The 21,434-nt window shown below is 45.6% G+C and overlaps 2 protein-coding genes across 10 annotated transcripts in view; one reads left to right on the top strand and one right to left on the bottom strand.

Moving 5' to 3' along the window:
- Positions 1–312: 312 nt before the first annotated feature.
- MAGOH (mago homolog, exon junction complex subunit) lies at positions 313–6,328 on the bottom strand. Of its 2 annotated transcripts, none has more exons than XM_039486754.1 (5): positions 6,096–6,328; positions 3,229–3,287; positions 1,715–1,825; positions 1,292–1,374; positions 313–577 (listed from the first exon to the last, which is right to left on the bottom strand). In XM_039486754.1, the coding sequence occupies exons 1-5, from the start codon at positions 6,181–6,183 to the stop codon at positions 478–480; spliced, it is 441 nt and encodes a 146-aa protein (XP_039342688.1). In that variant the 5' UTR covers positions 6,184–6,328; the 3' UTR covers positions 313–477. The 2 variants fall into 2 exon arrangements, with proteins under 2 accessions (XP_039342688.1, XP_039342689.1); XM_039486755.1 differs by lacking the exon at positions 6,096–6,328 and adding an exon at positions 4,071–4,195.
- A 2,363-nt stretch (positions 6,329–8,691) lies between these two features.
- Positions 8,692–21,434, top strand: part of LOC120370085 (nardilysin-like) — an 89,343-nt gene continuing 76,600 nt past the window's right edge. For 2 of the 8 annotated variants that reach the window (XR_005583611.1, XR_005583610.1), the window contains exon 1: positions 8,692–9,081. Coding sequence is in view for 3 of the 8 variants with exons in the window: in XM_039484203.1 (XP_039340137.1) it covers positions 8,882–9,081 (200 nt within the window). In the remaining 5 variants the exon portion in view is untranslated. Of the gene's footprint in view, positions 9,082–10,288; positions 10,721–10,833; positions 11,073–11,496; positions 11,947–21,434 lie in introns of all 8 variants that reach the window. The other 6 variants (XM_039484200.1, XM_039484201.1, XM_039484199.1 and 3 more) reach the window with 6 other exon arrangements.

The following is a 21,434-nucleotide window of genomic DNA, read 5'->3' as shown; positions in this document are numbered from 1 at the left end:
GCTAAAACAAAGCCAGCACAGAACCAGGGCTTTGGTTCTTATCTGATCATTAACTGATGTTCAAAGCATCCATTTAAAGATTGGGACACAAAAACTTATCTTGAGAGGTCTGACAAGAGTTTTAATTCCAGGGATCTATAGAACTTCATTTGTTCTGCCCCGGAGTGCTATATGGATAGAACAGTTCAATATCTAGTTTTAGAAAAAACAATATTTTAACTGATCTACAGGAACTCAAAGCCACTCATCTTGGATATACAGTAATGAAAGTAAATGGTGTTCAGAGATTGAGACCTTGATTACATGGACAACTTTTAAATTAAAAAAATACAGGTTTCACCATTTTTATTAAAGACATTCACTTACAGTTTGTAAAAAAAATTCTAAACATACATAAAAGTTCTATCCAAGAAGAGATAAGGAATGAAAGTGTCCCACCCCTTGCGACATTACAATACAAACTCAAAATTATACAATTTAAATTGGCTTAATCTTGAAATGTAATCCAATGAGACTGAAGACTAGACACTTAAGGTCCTGCACCAGATAGTAAAACACTCGCAACCCTTCCGGATCCCTAAAGGACAAAAACAAAACATTAGTTTTCAAGTCTTTAAGAGTAGTTTCTAAAACTAAATCCATAAAAAAAAGCCACCATGCCAAGATTGTTCTTTTTCATCAGTGACTGGCTTAAAACACCATGGTTCAGTCTGGTACAGCTTTTTACTGTGGTAAATTGATAGTTCTATGCTTAGACTGAAGGTCGTATACTGTAAGTCTGGCCCACATTCACTATTTACTTTTAAAACGTACAGCCTTTTTGTTCCATATGTTAGTTTAATATCATCACTAAGACTTTTAGAAACGTGTTATAGAATCTTTTTAGTTTAGCTTAGGGGTGAACTACTGTTCGTGTTGAAGTAAATGGGAGTTTTGCCATAGACTTAACGGGGCAAGGATTTCACTGTGAGAGTTTATTTTTTCAGACTCTGAATACATTTTGGGGGTTTTATGCACAGACAATATTCTATAATTCACTGAGGTAGTATGCAAAATACTTTGCAGGTCAATTTGCTACTCTACAAAAGAATGAAATTCTGCAGTGTAATAATTAACAGAGGATCCTCCAAAAGAGGCAGTATGAGACAACAGAAGTTTTTGGATGATAATGATCATCATGTATTAATGAGTGCTCCCAATGTAGATTTATAAATTGGTTGTAGTTACAACAGACATTCCTTATTAAATGACACCATTTTGGCAAAACGGGAATTATTCTCAGACTACATACTTGGATTGATTTACATCAATAAGTGATCCGATTTTTGATGTGGTAAAAGAGATGTGTTCATCACCAATTACAATTTCAAGCTCCTAGAAAATAAATGAAAAACCCAGTCAAATAGCAGAACAGCTTGAAAATTATGCTGGTTCATTCATAGTAACAGTTTAAATGTAAAACCATTTTATTTCACTGCTTAAAAACAGCAAATCTCATTATACGCAACTTAAACACCCAGGCACTCACACTTTCAGAGTAAACTGCTCTACTACTCAAAGTTTTAAATTTCACATATTTACCAATCTGTTAAAAAGAAGATTCTAGTGGATCTTTCAGTTTACAAAAAAATGTTAAATATCCAGTTATGCTTATGACAAGCAACCAAATCCAAATTAATACAATGTTAATAATGCAAGTAGAAAAGCTACTAACCTGCCGACCAACTCTGTCAGGTGGAGGCCATAACGCATCATCTTCTTTTGTGATTTCACTGTCATCAATTATTCTCTTTAGTTCCTCCATCACACTCTTGTGTACATAGGCCTACAAGCAACATTTAAACTTATCTTAATATATACCGAAGAGCTGATGCATAAGCATAGAAAACTACTTAATGTTTGAAAGTTGACATGTTGAAGACATTTTAAGTATTTCAGGCCCCTGAATCTCTGAACAAGAGCACATGCTTTCAAAATTCAGAGAGCTCTTATGAGGATTTTCAATAATCATATGCATACAACTTATAAGATGATGAACTATCAGCTCCTAGAAGAAGTTAGAGAAACTGTCAAGACAGTTCTTCATATTACAAATATATATGACCAGAAGTCCCAGTTCTAAAAAACCTTATTCAGTTGAGTAGCCCTTGTTGGAGCTTGAAATCAATGGGCATAAATGCATAATAAGGAGTATTCAGGCATGTAAGGGTTTGCAGAAGCAGGCTATTCTACTCCAAAAATGGGTTGTAGAAAAGCTGTCATGTCTAATCTATTTACAAAAGTTAATCTTCCTTTTTGTATCTAGGATGGACCGAGCATGAATGAAGTGCTCTTTTATTAGCCTTCTTGTAGGTTACAGAAAGCATTAACAAAACAGAATTTGTTCAGATGTTATGGATGTTACCACTCTAAAAGTGTTGAATGCACACAGATAAATAGCTGACACCAAGCATTTAGTTTGTCCTGGTCAACTCTTCTAATCATGAAGAAGTAAAAGGCCCAGTCACTCTTTCTGGAAGAGACCCAAATTAGGAAGATCAAGTCTCAGGGGAGAAAAGAAAAGAAAAGTGCATGTACGGGAGTAGTGATTCTATGGCATGTTCTCTGCTCCCCATCCCCTGTTGACTAGGGTGTATACCTAAGCAAGAAACAATAATGAAGAATAACCTTTTAAAAAAAAATTAGATGTGAAAACTTTTTTACACTCAAAAAATATTGCAATACCATTTATGCCAGATAAAACTAATTCCTAAAGTAAATAAGAACACAGGGAGAAAGGTGGCATCAGAAAAGGAAACACAACAAAGGATGATTAAAGCACTGGACTAGGATTCAGGTAACAAGGATTCAATGCACGGCTTTGGCACAACCTGTGTGACCTGACTGAATGACCAAAGTCAATTGGAAACTTCCCTATGACTGCAATGGGCTTTGGATGAGGCCCTTAATTTTTCTGCATCAGTTCTCCATATGTAATGTGGCAATAATCTGTCATAGAAATGGTAAGAGGATGAATTAATTAAATCAATTCCTGTTTGTAAAGTGATTAGATATTATGTTGATGGAGCCATAGAGGGTAACTATAGCTAAAAAGCAGTTTAATAGGAATATTCACTTTGATTAAGTGTTAAAAGCCAATTATATAAATTCATTAAAACCATTTATTTGGTTTAGCATTATTTGCAGAGCATTCAAAGACATGTTTACTAAAATACACAAATACCATACCTCTTTTCTGATCATTACATCATTTTTGTAATTGCTGTTGTTGGCATATCTCAGTTTTCCTGTTAAAATAAAGATGAGTATTAGATTCAAACTACAATAGATAAAGTACTGCAATGGTCAATATGTAATTAATAAAATAATGAAACACATGTATGTTTGTATGGGAAGCCACATAAAAAGGGAAGAGAGCCACTGTTAGTGTGTGTTAAGTAGGTTGACTCAGCCTTTTATCTTTCCAGTGCTTAAATTGGACAATACCTCTACAAACTGAGGTTTTGTTATATAATGGTAAATGTTGTATTTTGGGTACTTGTATGGTAGTGATTTTGTAAGATTACGAATACTTCCTAATTAAACAGCTATAAAAATAAATCAATTAAATTGTTACATGAAGGTTTCCTCCAATGCCCTTGTCTAAAATTTCTATTCTGTCCTCCCTGTCGTGGGGACAAGTTGCTGGTCTGGCTGCCATTCCCCCATCTTAGAGGGTGCTGTATTTTGATTCTGAATCATTTGAAAGTCATTTTGGATACTGGATATGAAAGCTGCTATATAGATGTAGGCCAGGGGTAGTCAATTATTTTTTGTCAAGGTCCAGATTTCTTGATCAATGTATAGTCAAGGTCCAGACTCCAGAAAAAATAATGATAGTAAGTAAATAAAAATATTTCTGGGTCCGTTCAAAAGCGTCTAGCAGTCCAGATTTGGTCCGCAGTCTGCCTGTTGACTACCCCAATATAGGCCATTTTTTTCCCTGAAGTTTTTCAACAAAGGGACTCAGTTTATTCTAGGGTTCATACAGGTGGACCCATTCACAAGATAGCTATTAACTGAATACTCATCTGTAAGAGTACTGCAGCTGCACAAGACTCCCACAGCCTCTTCTCTGCTGAGAGGAAGAGCTGTAACTAATCAAGTGGGCAGTCCTGGCCAGGGAAGGGATGTAGCCAGGTTATCCAGGAAGATGCAGATTCAGGATATCTCCAGGCAGCCTCTGCTGGTAGGCTTCCATAAGAACCCCATCTATACTTCAATGCTGCCCTTACCTTGCTAGGTGGAGCTCCCACAGCTGATTCAAATTGTTTGCAATTTAAAACCTCCAGTGGTAGCAGAGCCCAGTAAGAGAAATCAAATGCATCTGTGTATTAAATATTTACTAAGAAACTAAATCTGTTCCTAAATCATTATTTTAGCAGACTATTACTGATGTATAAGGCATTGGAAGGCAGGAGTTGTAAATGTTTAAACAGCTGCAATGGACTTTATTTGTATTTTCCATTATTTCAAAACTATGCAACTGGTTAGAAGGCTTGCACTACAGTTATACTGGGAAATACGTCAATTAACTGCACTAGCAACATTTAATTATAACTTCTGAATTAACTAGTAACATTTTTTGTAGTAGATTAATATAATTGTGATCAACACTTTGACAATATTTAGTCACAGAAATCAGATTTTAACTATTATTTTAATGGACACCACCAAGTGAAGATAAATATCACTTTTGAATTTTTAGATTTTCTCTTATTTTTATTTTGTATTACAATAGTACCCCATCACGACTGGTACCCAAACGTGCCAGGTGCAGTTTAGCACCTCCTGGACATCGTACATATACCATAACAATCAGTCATGAGCGCTGGAATATGGGGGTGCCAGGGCCCTCCCACTTTTTATAAGTAGATGGGCCTGGCCCATCCATTTTTCGCTATGGGTACCCCTCCTCTTCCCCATAGGGCCCCAGCCCTGCCCCTGGGGTCAAGCCAGCAGCTGGAGCCTGAATGGGGAGCTCAGGCAGCAGAGGCGCCACAAACCCTCCAACTGCCCAGGATGGGGTGGGATGGGAAGAGCTGCCCCCAGCTTGTGTCCCTGCCCCTCATCTCCCCCCTCACCCCAGTCTAGGGCAGGTGGAGGGCCCACGGCTCCTCGCAGGTGCCTGGCCACGCAGTTCTTACCATGGCTGGGCTGCGGCTCCGAGGCCCCATCCCCCAGGTGGAGCTGGATTAGGGATAGAGCTGCAGAGGCAGCTGTAGGGAGCTGCGAACCCTCCACCTGCCCGGAGCAGGGGGACCGCAAGACAGGGATACAGGCCGCAGGCTGCTCTCGGCCCCCCAACCCCAGGCAGGTGGAGGGTCCATGGCTCCCAGCCCACTCCAGTTTCCACTTGGCCAGGGGCGGGGTCTCAGGAAGAAGGGGCAGGGCCACAGAAGAGGCAGGACCCCTGGCTTTTGGGAAGGCTCCACCAGAGCTACAATCAGTACTTGCAGATTAAAAAACCCCAAACAGTCAAAGGCTGGAGAAAAGCCAGTATTCGCTCTATTTTACTGACAAGGCCTTAAGGCACAGGAAGATTAAGTGACTTGCTCAAGGTCACACAGGAGGATTCTGTGGCAGCGCCAGGAATTGAATCCAGATCTCCTATATCCCAGTCCAGTGCGGCCTCAGCCTGTATCTGCCAGCACATCCTGGATAGCCCTGCTCGGTTTCCCCTAGATAGTCAGTTTCCCCCATTTGTGCGGCAGCACAAGAGAAAAACCTCTACAAATAAGAGATGGCAGCAGTGAAAGCACAATTGCCAGGGAGGCTTGGGGCAGTTTCGTACCTGAGACGACGTTTTAATTAATGTTTAACGCTGCCTGAGCTTCAAGCCGGTGCCCGTGCAGCAGCCACAACTCGGGGCTTGGCGGCCACGGCCCGGGCAGACCCCGCCTTTCGCGCACCTCTCGCCCATCTCCTGCCCATCCCCCGGGGTAGCCCCTGCGCGCCGGCCCCTCCGAGCCCCGCGGCCATGTGTCACCCCCACCCCCTTCGCCATGAAGCCGATGAGCTTCGCCCGCCTCCCCAGCTCACGCCCCGGCCCTCACCGTCCGGCCGGAACTCGAACTCCAGGAACTCGTGGCCGAATTTCCCCTTGTGCCCCACATAATAGCGCAGGTAGAAATCGCTCCCCATGGCCGCCGAGAGACCAGCGTGCACCGCGCCGCCGGCCCCGGAGACCAGACCGCCCAACAACAGCGCTGCGCGGGGGCGGGAGCGGAGGGACAGCTTCCGGGCGGGCGCAGGGTAATTACGCAATGCCGGAAACTTTGCGGCTAGGTGAGCATGCTCAGTAGCAGCTACTGAAGCCGCTGCCCTCACTTCTCTGTTGCTTGGACTCAGGTTCTGCTGGTGCGTCCTAGCGGTGTTCAAAGGGGGCAGAGCAGGGGGCGGAAAGGTACTGGCTGGAGGGGGTCAAGAAACGGGGGCCAGGAGATCGGCTGCAGGGCAAAATCAGGGATGGGGCGGGCTTAGAAACCGGGGTTAAGCCCAGAGGGTGGCGCTGCCAGAGTATGACGTGGGGCAAAACCCTGGTTTAGGGAGAGGCGGGGGGGTAACAGTTACACCCGATGAGATAAGCCACCCCGTGTTTGCAAAAATAGGGGGGCAGAGGGGCTTTTTTATTTCCCCCCTCACAGGATAGTACATCTCAGCATGGGCTTTGCAAGGCTGGGTTCTTAAAGGCACAGGCATCCCAATGCCTAGACCAGGGGTCAACAACCTTTCAGAAGTGGTGTGCCAAGTCTTCATTTATTCACTCTAATGTAAGGCTTCACATACCAGTAATACATTTGAATGTTTTAGAAGGTCTCTTTCTATAAGTCTATAATATATAACTAAATTATTGTTGTATGTAAAGCAAACAAGGTTTTTAAAATGTTTAAGAAGCTTCATTTAAAATTAAATTAAAATGCAGAGCCCCCAGGACCGGTGGCCAGGACCCTGGCAGTGTGAATGCCACTGAAAATCAGCTTGTGTGCTGCCTTCGGCACGTGTGCCATAGGTTGCCTACCCCTGGGTTAGGTCCTATGATGGTGTCCCTTGAATAGCGGACAGAGATGGCAATGGGGTTTGTTGCAGGTATCGGTTCCTGGATTAGTGTTTTTATTGTGCAACAAACCAGAGTTGTGGGGCTAAATCCAGAGCTGAGGGGGAATTTTTCCTGAGTAATAACTGCATAGGTGTCTCAGATTATATCCATATGTGTTAGGAGTAAAACATCTATTCCTAGAGGAACTAGCTCATCCCTGAAGAATTGCTCCCTATAATACTGTATGTTATCTAGGAATTGGTACAGGGTATTCCTAATGAAGATCAAGTGTTTGACACAAGTTCCATTAGTTAGAGTGCAGACAAAAATAAAAGCCACTTCTTTCATTTTGAGCCCAGTTACAGAAATTATTAAATCCATGACCAGAGCCAGCAGCCTTGTATGTTTGAAAGCTCTCTTGCATATGAAGACTTTTCCACTTGGACACCACTTTACCAATGCATTCCCTTCAATGAGGCTGTAGTTAATTGGATATTGAACTGTCACTGGCTAGCATTAGGCTGTAAAATAGCCTAATGCTAGCACTGGCTGTTAGGTTGTAATGTGAGAATGTTTCTAACTCAGATACTAGGCTCTTGAGAGCCTATCATATGCAGGTATTTGTTAAAATCAGGCATCCTGAAATATCAGAGCCACTAAATTCCTATTTCCTTACAGCACTCTGTAATGAAAAAAGTTGCCTGTTGACAAGCACCCATTCTATTATTGAAAGTGATGCTTTTCCAAGTGCAAGGAAGAATTACTTCTGCTTGGAAGGAGTTCTGCAAAGTGCTTTCATTTAAGCTATATAAAGGCAAAACTCAGAGGTTGCATGCTAGTCTTCTGGCTATGAAAATTGCTTGCACTTTACCAAACTCCCCAGTTTAAGCTGCATCCTGAATCTTTCTCTGCAAAGCCACAATGCTTATAGCCTCTGGCATTATACTGCTGCTGCAGACTGGGTAGATATCCTGTCTCCTAGTGAGGATTACACAGCCCAACACTGGCTAACCCCCTGTTGGGTACAGATCTCTGTACTAAGGGAGTGAGCCCCCTAACCTGTGGGCAAGTGGTACCCACATCACCCGCAGGCCCGCCTGAGGCCTCTATCTCTGGAACTCTGGTCAGTTAAGTTTCACTGAATTGACACCTGTCTGCCCCACTCCCTGGACTCCCCACGTGGAATGCTCCACCTCTCTCAGCATCCAGGGACTTGGCTTCTTCCGCGCATGCTCTCTCGTTCCGCGGACAGTCAACGACAGCTCATTGAGCCAGTGGGAGGGAACATGTGGGGGAAAGCCCCGCCTCCTCCAACACCATATGTGGAAGAGTCCAACGCGGGATGGGGGGGGTGTCAGTGAACCAGTCCGAACCCTGAAATATAGGCGGTGGAGGCTGAGACCTTAAGCCTCGTCTCTATAATGGCTCCTTCTTCGCTGCTATTTAAGCTCCGTGGGCTGCCGTGAGGCGCCGTGCGTTCCTCCCCCCCCCGATCACCATGGTTTGCTCTCCCCTCTCACGCTGTTAAAACTGGTTTGATTTAACCGTCATTGGGGCGATAATAACGTCATCACGCAGCTGTGTGTTGATTGGTTGGGGAGGTAGCTGGGGTGGTCATGACCGTTAGCCCAACCGTCGGGGTGGGGTTGAGCTGCCGTTCCCGGCTGCGCTGGGGCTGAGGGGGCCTCGCGGGTCGCGCTGGGGAGGCGGGGGTGGGGAAGGAGGCAGCGGGACGGGCGGCCTCTCCGTAGCGCTGGTCGCAGCCAGCCGTTGCGAGCCGGTAGCGGCGCCTGAGCCAACGCTATGTCCGGCAGGAGTAAGCCCTTGTCTAGCTGCAGCTGCCCGGAGCTGGCCGCGGGGCAGCGAGACGGAGCGGGCGGCCCAGGTGCTGCAGCCCGGCTGCCCCAGGAGGAGTCTGAGGCGCAAGGACGGGGCCGCAGGGCTAACCCCGGCCTGGGGGACCCCGCCATTGTCAAGTCCCCCAGTGACCGCAAGCAGTACAGGTGAGGGGGAGGGGCCCGGCACTAAGCGGGACCGCAGGGGAGGGGGCCGTGTGGGGAAGAAGGTGGAAGGGATATTCTCCCCCCCTCCCCCAGCATCATGGGGATGGTGCAGAGGGCTTAAGCGCTTCCCCGCCCCTACAGTAACTCTGTTTTCCTTTCTTCTTCCAAACTGGATTCCCCCCCCCCACCCCCAATATATTTCCAGTTGCTTCCATATCAGCAGCAAACGTGAACTCAAGAGTTGAATGAATACTTGTAAAACGTAGCATGGATACAGTGACTGTGCTTTATTTCTCTGTGACAGGGAAGGTCCTGCCCTCGCTTAGTGTAACTCTTTTTATTGGGAGTTGAGAAAGCAGAGCAGTGTTATCTGGCAGGAGTCAAAATAAGGAATGTAACCTTTTCAACACCCCCCCCCCGTCCCCCCAGTCCCTCTTTTCAGTGCTTTGTCTCATGGAGCACCAACCACATACACTGTTAACGTTAAGAAATTTTAACTCTGTTGGATGATATCTGTACAGCCTGTAGAGAAATGCTTGTCTCCTTCAGCCAGGGTTATTGAGTTTTCACACTGGGCAAGTTATTTCTAACTTGAAATTTTGAGCCTGGATAATTGACATAAAATATTTTTGAAGGCCCTTGCTAGCAGCTGCAGAGTAATGCACTTGACTGTGGACAGAAAAAAATCACCAAATTCTTGTGTCTTTACACTATATAACCAAAGCTAACTTATGGCAAATAGGGTGTACATTGCCTTTTGTCAACCTGTTTGTGCATGTGTCTACACTCAGATTTGTCTCTGGCAGACATAAGCACCTAACTATTGCAATGCAGTAAAGCCACCTGCCTGAACACTGGAGAAATGGGTGCTCTACTGAGTGTGCATGTAGATGCTGCATGATGTGTATTGACCCTAACAGTGCTCCAGGAGCTGTCCCATAATGCCCTGTTTGCTGCAACAGTCACAGCTCTTGTAACAGCTGTAAATTCCACTGCCCAGAGGTCACAGTGACTGAAAACCTCACCTCCTTTGAAGTCACCTATGTATTTTTGAAATGCCTTTTCCTGATTGTCTACCTTGGTGAACATGTCTAGGAACTCTCCCTTGTTGTTATGTGTAACTAGCCAGCCGACCAGACTGGCTCAACACACCAGACATGCTCTTGCCTGCAGTATACAAGAGATTTTGGGTCTCATGGGACTATAGGGAGAAGAGGCCATGCAAGCAAAGCTATGGACCACCTGTAGAAATGTGGACATCTATGAGCAAATTGCATGGGGAATGCAGGCAAAGGGATGCAACAGGAATCAAAAATAGTGCTGAAGGAAGTGCAGCTGGCATGCTACGAGACAAGGGAGGTCAATAATCAATCTAGTGGTGAGCTGCTGATCCGCTTTTAAAACAAACTGTGTGCCATATTTGACACAGGCCCCACCAGCACTCTGCAAACCACCGTGGATACCTTGCAGGAGCCTGAGATATAGACCCCTGCCGTGAACAGGGAAGAGGAGGAGAGGGGGGATGGGGGAGGGAGTCCAACCATACAACAGATCAAGACCTGTCTGAGACTCCACCATGGTCTAGTCAGCCCTGGCAGCCAAATATGGATGAGCCCAATGAAGAGGAAGGGACCTTTGGGTAAGCGTGTGCATGTATTTTTCCTTACAGTGTTTAAATGTAAAGATGTCTCCTGGCCCGTCGTCAAGTTAACAAGACTTCATTATAAACTTTTAGTTGTTTTACTCATACAGGAAGAGATGGAGGTACAACAAATAGAGGTGGTATCTGCGTTTCGTTCCCCCACTGAATTGGACATGGAGAGGGCCACGCGGAGCAGTTTGTTTATGTACAGAAGAATGTCCCTTGTATCCTCCTGAGAGATCTCAGTGAAACTTTCATGGTGTTACTCCGCAATCCTCTCCTGAAGGCTTCTAGGGATGGCTGCCTTATTTCTTCTTCTGCAGAAGATACTTTCCCACACCTCACCATGGTGAGTTCAGCTGGCAGCATTGCACTAAGCAGGCTAGTGGCATGCTGGGTGGCTTCAGGATGCCAGTAGCAGCTGTGCTGTCTGTGGCTTTGCTACCCTCCAGAGTGAGAGATCAGCTAAAACCACCACTGCCTACAGAAAATAGTGCTGATATTCAGTGCCATTGCTCTATATTCGTAGAATGGAATAGGGACCAAAATTTGATTGTTTCATGCAACCAGAATTCCTCCCCTGCCCCCAGTGGGCCCATACTCACCATGGCTGGGGCTGAAGAGTGGTGCTGTGCAGAGGCACTTCAAAGCTGAAATGTCAATAAGCAAGTCTTATTAAAAGTTTTTATGGGAATAAGGGAAGGGAGTTTGAAACTTATACTCTCTCTGTTGTGACTATAAATCTAATGAGACATCTGTCTGTCTTTTATCAGCAGCTGCCATTGTGGCTTTGAGGGGTGCCCCTTGCACACCTGCAGAACACCTGATCCTGAAGAGGAGAAAGAAGAGGATTAGTTCAGCAAGATCTTGCAAGCTATTGCTGCTTCGGGTTCTGAAGAAAGGTCCTGGAGACCAGCGTGACACATGTTATGGAGAATGAAAAAGGAGACGGGGAAGGCTAGGATTCCCAGCAGGAAGGGGAAAGGGAGACGCACCAAGACATAATGGAGCTTCTCAGGCAGCAAACTCAAATGCTGCAGGTGCTGGTTGACCTACAGGCCCCAAAATCTGACTCCCCGCACTTTACAGTCCTTAGAGAGGTCTGTAGAAGCAGCCCTGACACTCCAAAGCATATCATGTGGCATCACAGGCCACATCCTAATCCCTATAATTCCTCATTGTGTGACTGCAAAGAAAACCACTGCTTAACACACACCATATAGGTCAGTATATGTGTAGCACAAGGGATGACATTTGTATACTGAAATTGACAGAAATTTTTGCTGCTTTTCCAGTTCTAAAAGTTCAGTTCAAAGTTTGTATTACAGTGCCTGCTGTTCTTTGCACATTGCTTTTCTGTGCTGTTTTTGCCAAATTTCTTATTTTTTAACTAATTATTCTTATTAGTTCACAACATATTTCAGAATGCAAAGCAGTGCTCAAAGCATAAAGTCCTTATAAATGTACAGCACCACAAAACTCAGAGGTTCTGGAAAACACCCCCCCAGTCATATTTATAAATGTACAGCAAGCACCAGATAATTCATAGCTTTGGTAAAACATAATGTGTGTAAATATGCAGAAAGCACTACACATTTCCTGACAGCACTCAAAGCTTCAGGTCCACAGAACATTCCAGTACACACCACTGCTGTCGCTGACTGTTAAAATGCTCTTTTAAAGCCTCACTTAACTGCATAGCTCCATATTGAACTCTTGTAATGGTTGTTGTATGGCTGTTCAAAGTCTGCTCTATCTCCTCCTTCTATCCTAGTGACAGCTTTTCCCCCCCATTGCCTCACAAATATTATTTAGGTCACATGAGGGAGCTATGACTATTGGAATATTTTTCTCATTTAGATCCATTCTAGTGAGTAAACACCACCAGTGTCCCTTCACTCTACCAACAGCACATTCAACTGTCATTCTCTACTTTCTGGTAGTTGAGTCTTTCCTTGGTGCGGTTGAGGTGGCCAGTAAATGGTTTTGTGAGCCCTGGGAGCAAGGGGTAAGCTGGATCCACCAGAATCACTACTGGCATTTCAATAGCACCAGTGGTAATCCATTGGTTGGGAAAGAATGTCCCTGGCTGAAGCTTTCTGAACAGTCTTGTGTTCTTAAAGATGTGGGTGTCATGGTTTCAGTAACCAGCGCTCAGTTATGTATGGATAATCTTTACTTTTTCCATCTTCAACTCAACATGGAAAAAGTTAAGAACACTTCACCAAATGGCCTTACTATTCAGCATTTCCTAGCACTATTTGAGATTCCCAACCTCAGCTTTGCTAGCTAAAACTCAATTGCTTCCAGCTGTTCCTGAGTTAATCTCTGACCTTAATGGAAATTTTTTCCTGCTGTATTTAGTAAACATTGTCAGTGTTCACCTGAAGATGGGAGTAAATAGAACAGTATTATTATATTCCCTTTTACTTATTTGGAGAAGTGTGTAACGAAATACAAAGATCTAGAAAGGATAAAAGCATGGATAGAAATAGTCAAAGAGGCTTATAACTTCTGTCAAAATATTCTCTTCTGAAATGATATGGAAGCTATGTTGCTACACTTCATAATTGTGTTTTCATGATGCTCATAACACTTGCAGCTCTATATAATTAAATCTCATGCTTCAGGACTTCAGCTGGTTGCCTGCAGTGGTCAGGCAGGAATTATTTCCCCTGATGTACAGCTGGCTAGATTGGCTACAGCTAGAACTAGGACATCATTCAGGGTGGACCAGTGGTCTAAGGTGGCACAAAAGATTCTCTTTCTAGATGCCTGGCTGTGTGTCTTGCTCACATGCTTAAGGTCAGACTTACTCCCCTATTTGTAGTTGGGAAGGAATTTTCCCATGGGTCAGATTGGCAGGGACTTTCTTTTTTCCTGCTTTCCCCAGAAGCAAGTGATATGGTTTGCCTGCTGGGATCATCTGAGTATACCTTACCTAATCAATTCCCTGCTATTGCAATATATATATATATATATATTTTTAAAAAGGTAATTGGGATGATTTGGTAATTATAGGGCTGTCAGCTTGACATTGATCCTGGGCAAGATAATGGAGTGACTGATATGGGATGCAATTAATAAAGTATTAAAGGAGGTTAATTTAATTAAATCAATACAGGTATATGGAAAATAGATCCTGTCAAACTAACTTTTTTTTTAATGAGATTAAAAGTTTGATAAAGGTAATAGTGTTGAAATAATATATTGAGACTTCTGTAAGTGTTTTGACTTAGTACCCCATGACATTTGGATTAAAAAACTAAAATGATATAAAATGAACATGGCACACATTAAATGGGTTTAAAACTGGCTAACTGATAGGTCTTGACATTTAATTGCAAATGGTTAATTGACATCAAGTGGATGTTTTCTGGTGGTGTCCCACAAGGATAGGTTCTTTCCCCTATGCTAGTCATCATATTTATCAACGACCTGGAAGAAAATATGAAATCACTGATAAAATTTGCAGACACAGAAATTGTGTGAGTGGCATAGTGAATAGGACAGGCCACTGATTGGTAAACTGGTGCAAGCAAACAGTATGTGTTTTAGTATGGCTAAATGTAAATGTATACATATAGGAACAAAGAATGTAGGGTGTACTTACAGGATGGGGTACTCTGTCCTGGAAAACGGTGACTAAAAAAACATTTTGTGGTGATGATGGATAATCAGCAGAACATGAGCTACCAACATGATGCTGTGGCCGAAAGAGCTAATGTGATCCTGCGATGCACAAACGGAAATCTTGAATAGGAGTAGAGAGGTTATTTTAATCTCTGTATTTGGCACTGGCATGACTGCTGCTGGAACACTGTCCAGATCTGGTGCCCACAATTCGAAAAGGATATTGATAAATTGGAGAAGGTTCAGAAAAAAGTCATGAGAATGATTAAAGGATTAGAAAATATACCTTACTGTGATAGACTCAAAGAGCTCACTCTATTTAGGTTAACAAAGAGAAAGTTACGGGTGACTTGATTACTATCTATATATCTACGTGGGGGACAAATATATAATAGTGGGCTCTTCAATCTAGCAGAGAAAGGTGTAACACGATCAAATGTTTGGAAGCTAGACAAATTTATACTGGAAATAATACATTTTTGACAATGAGTGTAGTTAACCATTAGAGAACAATTTACCAAGCATCTTGGTGAAGTGTCCTTCACTGACAGTTTTTAAATCAAGATTGTATATTTTCTAAAAGGTATGCTCTAAGAATTATTTTGGGGAAATCTGATTGCCTGTGTTATGTGGAAGGTCAGACTAGATTATCACAATTGTCCCTTCTGGCTTTGGAATTTATGAATCTTAGGAACTGGTGGCACCTTGGTCTTTCCTGTTTTCTGCTTGTGGCACAAAGTTTACTGTCCTTAGGACTGAAATGCGTTAGTCTAACTAAAGTTGTTGGGCTTACTACAGTTGAACCCTGTTATCTCGACGGCCTAGGGGGGTTTGCAAAGCCAGAGATAAGAGAGATCGAAGAAGATCCCCCCCCCCCCCACCCCCGCCCTGCCCCCTTACCGCGCGGCCTGCACGTGGCGGGATCATCCGGCGGGGCGGGGGGCGGGGCGGCGGGCGGGAAGCGCGCGGGAGGCAAGGGCGGCGGGGCAGGGGGGGGTGCGGGGGGGGGCGTGGCGGGGGCAGGGGGGGGGGGGGGGGGTGCGGCGGGGGGGGCGCGGGGGGCGGGGCGGGGGAGGCGAGCGGGGCGGGCGCGGGGCGGCGGGCGCGGGCGCCGCAGGTATGCGGGCGGGACGGGCGGGGACGGGAGGGGCGGGCGGGCGTAGGGGGGGGGACGGGGGACGGGGCGGGGGACGGGGCGGGGGGCAGGGGGGCGGGCGGGCGGCGGCGGGCGGGCGGGCGGGCAGGCAGGCGGGGCGCAGGGACGGGGTATGACGGGGGGGCGGGGGGGGGCGCGGGCAGGCAGGGACGGATGGGGCGGGGGGGCGGGGCGGGGGGCGGGGGGCCGCGGCGGGGCGGCGGGGGGCTGCGGAGGAAGGCGGGAGCGGAGGGCTGGGGAGGCTGGGAGGGGGGGGGGGGGGGGCGGGCGGACGGGGGGGGGGGGGGCTGGGGGCGCGGGCGGCTGAGGGGGAGGAGCTGGAGGGGGCGAGAGGGGGGGGGGGCGGGGTGAGGGGGGGGGGCCCTAATGGGGGAGAGAACTCAATAAACAAAGTAAAGAGTTCATTAATAGAAGTTAACTGGCGTTTACCTAATCCACTTGGTAATTTAACGACTGTATATTGGTATCTGGATGAAATTTAATGGCTTGTGATGTACAGGGGGTCACACTAGATGATATAATGGCCCCTTCTGGCCTTAAACGCTATGATACTATAATGGTCACTAGCAGAAGCAGTATCCATTTGGGTACAAGACTTTTGTTGTAGGATGTGAAGACAGTTGACGGTTCACACTACAGTAATGTAAATTTATTACGTTATAGGGTCTACAATTGTATTCTAGAATAGGGGTTCTCAACCTTTTTCTCTCTGAGGCCCCCCTCAAAATGTTATAAAGACTCTAGGGCCCACCGGGTGTGGGGAGACTCGGGGCTCCGGGCCAGCAGGGGTCAGGGGGGCCTTGGGCATAGGTGTAGTTTGACTTTTATTTGGGGTGGGGGGCAAAGGCCGGCAGCTCTGCACAACGCGGTCCAGGGAGGGAGTGCCACCTCCACTCCCTGACTCACCTCAGCAGGCCACCCAGGGGGAATGCAACCAAAAAATATAACTCAAAGAGGGTACTCAGTTCAGAAAGTTTGAAAACCACTAAGAGTGCAGGGAGAGGGGTAGGTAGGGGCTGTGTGTAGGCAGGAGGTAGCTCAAGGTGCAGGTAAGGGGATAGCTTGGGGTGAAGGAAGGGGGTAGCTAGAGGCTATGTGCTGAGAGAGCTCCCTCTGCGGTGGCTGCTACCCGAGGGCTCTGCCATCCTGGAGCTGGGTCCCACTGCCTGGGCAGCTTTTAGTGGCTGCATGAGCAGTCAAAGGGGGCTGGGAGCTGAGGAGCAGCTGCAACCCTGGGCACCAGTAGCACAGGAAAGCCACAGCTGCCCACTCCAGATGACACCACCAGCCAGAGGAACAGCTGCCCCACACTGCCTGGCTCTGGCTTCCCACCTACAACCTGGCCAGAGTGTGGGGCCTGAGGGGAACTGGGGAAGATGGGGGGGCCTGGAGCTTCCCCCGGGGCTACCCTACTCTGGGTAAGGCCCTCCCAAACTGCAGTGCAACACCCATGTGCCCCACAACTCTGCCCATGGGCTCAGGGTTTCTGCCTGCGGGGAGCACCAGGGCTCAGGGCTTCAGCCCTGCCCTGCTCCTGGCTTCAGTCCAGGGGGCACCCTGAGTGGGGACACTGGGGGTCCCCCGCTGCTCCCAGCTCCACAGGGGGAGGGGCACCAGTGCTCCCAGCTTGACCCCACGCAAGTCCTGGCTTCAGGGCACAGGGGCTCCCCGCTTCTGCCCTGCACCGCTGCCGACTTCAGCTCTGCACCGTGCCACTGCAGGCTTTGTGGGAGCTGCTAGGGTTCAGGGCACACCGGGTTTCAGCTGTGAGGCCCTGTGGCCCCCTTGAAAGGTCTCTGACCTGGGTGTAACTGATGCAACTATAGCTGCCTAAATCTGGAGATGGCCTGAACCAATAGCTTTGAGAAGTGCAAATTTCCATATGCATCTGAATGGGAATCTGCCACTCTAAATGGGCATGGATGAAGCCACAGGACCCTCATTTTGTGGTGTGTATTGTGTTCTAGATTGTCTTAATCCAGCTCTGAGTAAACACAACTAGGGTTAACATACAGTACTCTTCCTGGCTTTATAAACCCACATCCACACACACAAAGTGTGAATTGAAGAATGAACCATGTTATCACCATCTAGCTTAAAAATGCAGGAGTTAAGGCTTGTTTTATTAAAATCAGGCTTATGCAAGCTTGAAAATGCTATTATAGTCGGCCTGATTTTTTTTTTTTTTCAACTTTGATGTTTTGTGACCAGGTTACAAAGTATTTTTAAATTTAAAATTTTGACAAAAAAGGTCTGCATTTTTCAAGCACCTTTAATTGTGAGGGAGCCAAATGCAGTTCTATACTTAAGTTTGAGTTGAGTTTTGCACATAAAACAGGGATTCAACTTTTGCTATGTGTAACGAATAGACTATCTGCCTCAGAATCACAGCACTTACTCTTTGAGTGAATATTCTGATAATTAAATCTATTAATTAGTTTGAGTTTAAATTTCATTTAAAACTGGGTCCTTCAAAGAAAAAAGTGTTCTGTCTCAGTAGTTTGTTTTTTTTGTTGGTTGGTTGTTTTTTTTTGGAGGGAGAAGGAGAAGTTAGTTGAGATGATCTGGAGCTTTTTATATTGTCGCTGTAGTTAAAATCCTGTTTTTTAAGAAGCTAAAACTAAACACACATAAAAGAGTAAAGTAAAGAATAGCAAAGATAGAAAATGTAGTTTCTGTCTCTGGTGTTGACTTTCACTTGCAAACTCACTGTTGGGAAAACACAGGCCCAATACACAGTCTTGTCATCCACTCTGAAAACTTGTACTGGCATCAGGCTGTTTAGGACATTTCTTTTAGTTGCCTCTTTCTGGTCACAGGCTTACAGCAGTGTTGCAAATCAGCTGTTGGAAATCAGCAACAAAGGTTTCAAACAGAAGAAAAAACAACAAAGGTTGCAGGATGGGTATAATCAACATCACCCTTTGATGCACAAAAGAACTTCAGCTTTGACAGGTGTTTAGAATGGACTGACTGGAAGAAATGCTTTGCAAGATTTCACATTGCTACTAAACTGTACCAGGAATCTGGAGGGATAGCTCAGTGGTTTGAGCATTGGCCTACTAAGCCAAGTGTTGTGAGTTCAATTCTTGAGGGGGCCACTTAAGGATTTGGGGCAAAAATCAGTACTTGGTCCCTGCTAGTGAAGACGGGACTGGACTCAATGACCTTTCAAGGTCTCTTCCAGTTCTAGGAGATAGGTATATCTCCTATTATTATTTATTGTCTTTAATTTATGCTATGGGGAAGCAGGCAGAGTATATCATTAAATCCTTTGCCTTTATTGATGACAATCACAAGGATGACTGAAAGAGTTCTGGCTCTGTTTGATGCATACTTTATACCTTTAGAGAAATGTGGTTTATGAAAGGGCATGTCACCAGAGAGATCAAGAACCAGGGGAATGTGTTGAATCTTTTGTAAAAGCCTTTCATACCTTGGCAGAAAACTGAGATTTGTGGATTGTAAAACATGAAAATATCAGAAAGAGACTGATTATTGGGCTTACAGACAAAAGTGTCTCACAGCAGGTACAATTAAAGACAGTTTTAACCCTACACACAGCTATCCAGATAATAAGCCGAGTGAACTAGTGAAGGAGGAAAACAAAAAGCAGGAGCAACTTAAAAAACCAGAAACTAGCTCAGGAGCAGTAAAGAGACACAGCATGACTGCTAAAAGTAATTATCATAAATCCACTGAGGAAAAGAGGGACAAGTCCATAGCTACAAAATCTTTCAGACTAAATTCACAAGATGTGGAAAAATTCAGAGCCCATTCACATCTTCAGTTTGTTCCTCAGAAGGAACAATCAACAGAGTAAACTTTACAAATGGCAGATGCAGAACAAGAAGAATACAATTTCAAACCAACCACAGCCAGCCATTGCAACTAATGGACAGCCAGATCACAAAGTTATTAGGCATTTGAGTCATGTAATTAGAAAACCTGTATGATTCAGAAACACCTTAACAAACTGATATGTACTGAACTTTAAAGTTTGCATGATAGTGTAAAATTTTGTAAATGGTACGACTATAAAACTTAAAGGGGGAGATGTGATGGAAAGCTAAAACTAGCCATTTAGGGAACTGGGGTAAAAATCTGTCTGGGGATTGGTCCTGCTTTGAGCAGGGGGTAGGACTAGATGACCTCCTGAGGTCCCTTCCAACCCTGATATTCTATGATTCTGTGATTATAATGTTCAGCCAGTAGATGGCACTATGTGTAACATACCTTATCTGAGCTGGTAACTGCTATACCTGACAGTGCTGTAAAGTATCTTAGGGTACGTCTACACTACGGGACTATTCCGAATTTGCATAAACCGGTTTTGTAAAACAGATTTTATAAAATCGAGTGCGCGCGGCCACACTAAACACATTAAATCGGTGGTGTGCGTCCATGGTCCGCGATTTCTGGGCGTTGCACTGTGGGTAGCTATTCCTAGCTATCCCATAGTGCCTTGGAACTTCCGTTGAGATCCCAGTGCCTGATGGGGCAAAAATCATTGTCGCGGTCAGTCACTCCTGGGAAAGCAACGGCAGACAAGCACCTGGGAGATGCCATAGCATGGCAATCATGGAGCTTGTTTTGCCGTTTGTGACTCTCACCGTATGTGTACTAGATGCCGCTCACAGAGGCGATTCAACAGCGCTACACAGAAGCATGCTTTTGCTTTTCCATGACAGCAGAGATGGTTACTAGCCATATTGCACCGTCCAACTCTTCCATAAATTGGAACTGAGGATGATCATGGCTACCAGTCCTTTTGTACCATTTGCTTGCTAGCCCTGGTCCCATCATCAGCCAGGGCAAAAAAAAGTGTTACTAGCCATATTGTACATTCCATCGTTTTGTACCATTGGCTGCTGTCATAAGTGCCCCTGGCCGATCAGCCAGGGAATGACTTCCTGAGTCAATCTCTCCTTTTGGTATCTAAAAATAGAATCTGTGCTGCCTAATATAGGCAAGGTGCTAGAGAACCCCCTGCTCTGTGTCAGAAGAAATTATCTGTATGCTATTCACAGGGGCTCCTGTAACAACCCTTCCCCAGCCTTTCTTGGCTACCGTAGCATTGTCCCCCCTTGTGTGATGAATTAATAAAGAATGCAGGAATAAGACACACATGACTTGTAGTGAGAAATGGTGGAAGGCAGCCTCCAGCTGCTATGATAGTCAGAGACACATTAAGCAGTGTGTAGGAGAGAAGCCCAGCATCCCACTGCTAGTCCAGGGGCAACTGAATCTTTCAGCTCAGCCCCTGTTGCTATGATGAGGATGGTTACCAGCCATATTGCACCATCCATCCACCAGAAAAAAAAGGGGCCAATAGGCTGGATGCGGAGGGACGGTTACCCTTTTGTCCCATCAGCTGCTGCTGCTGATCATGAGATATTTTTTTCATTTTTTTTTTTATGCTGCTGATGAGATGATGATGAGGATTTTTCCATTTTTTTGTACCATCGCCCCCCGGAGGGGAGGGAGAGGTTGCTGGTTGGTACTGCCTATCTGCAGCATTCTGCAAGATCAGCAGCATGTAAAGTGACATGATGTAAAGAAAGAGAGTCAGAGGATTTTTTTGGGGGTGGGTGGGGGGGTGGGTGGGGGGTGGTGAGTAGCTTGCCTGTGTTTGACCCTGACCCCCTTGCACCCTAGAAGCATTTGCAAAGCAGCCAAAATGCTGCATGAAATGGCTGCAGGAACTGGGAGGAGATGAACCATGCCCCCAGTCCCCCATCCATGCGCATTTGGCTTTCCGTTACGCTTGTCACGCTGCAGTGCGCTGAGTCCTGCTATGGCGTCTGTCTGGAGATTTTTAAAAGGATTCTAACGGGCGCTGATAGAACGGATAGAACGGATTTGCCTGATCCGCATGGTCCATGCGGAGCTCTTTTTATTTTGATTTGGACTGCGCGCCCA

Source organism: Mauremys reevesii, linkage group 8 (genome assembly GCF_016161935.1).
Source record: "Mauremys reevesii isolate NIE-2019 linkage group 8, ASM1616193v1, whole genome shotgun sequence".
Lineage (NCBI taxonomy): Eukaryota > Metazoa > Chordata > Testudines > Geoemydidae > Mauremys > Mauremys reevesii.
The sequence above is the reverse complement of the archived record's forward strand: the minus strand, read 5'-3'. Positions and strand labels throughout refer to the sequence as shown.

Excerpts from the sequence above, each read along its gene's own strand:
- MAGOH (XM_039486754.1), bottom strand. The coding sequence starts at position 6,183 with ATGGGGAGCGATTTCTACCTGCGCTATTATGTGGGGCACAAGGGGAAA. Across the intron at positions 1,826-3,228 it reads ATGTAATGATCAGAAAAGAG|GCCTATGTACACAAGAGTGT; the intron begins GTATGGTATTTG and ends TGTTGCTTGTAG. Across the intron at positions 1,375-1,714 it reads CTGACAGAGTTGGTCGGCAG|GAGCTTGAAATTGTAATTGG; the intron begins GTTAGTAGCTTT and ends TTTATTTTCTAG.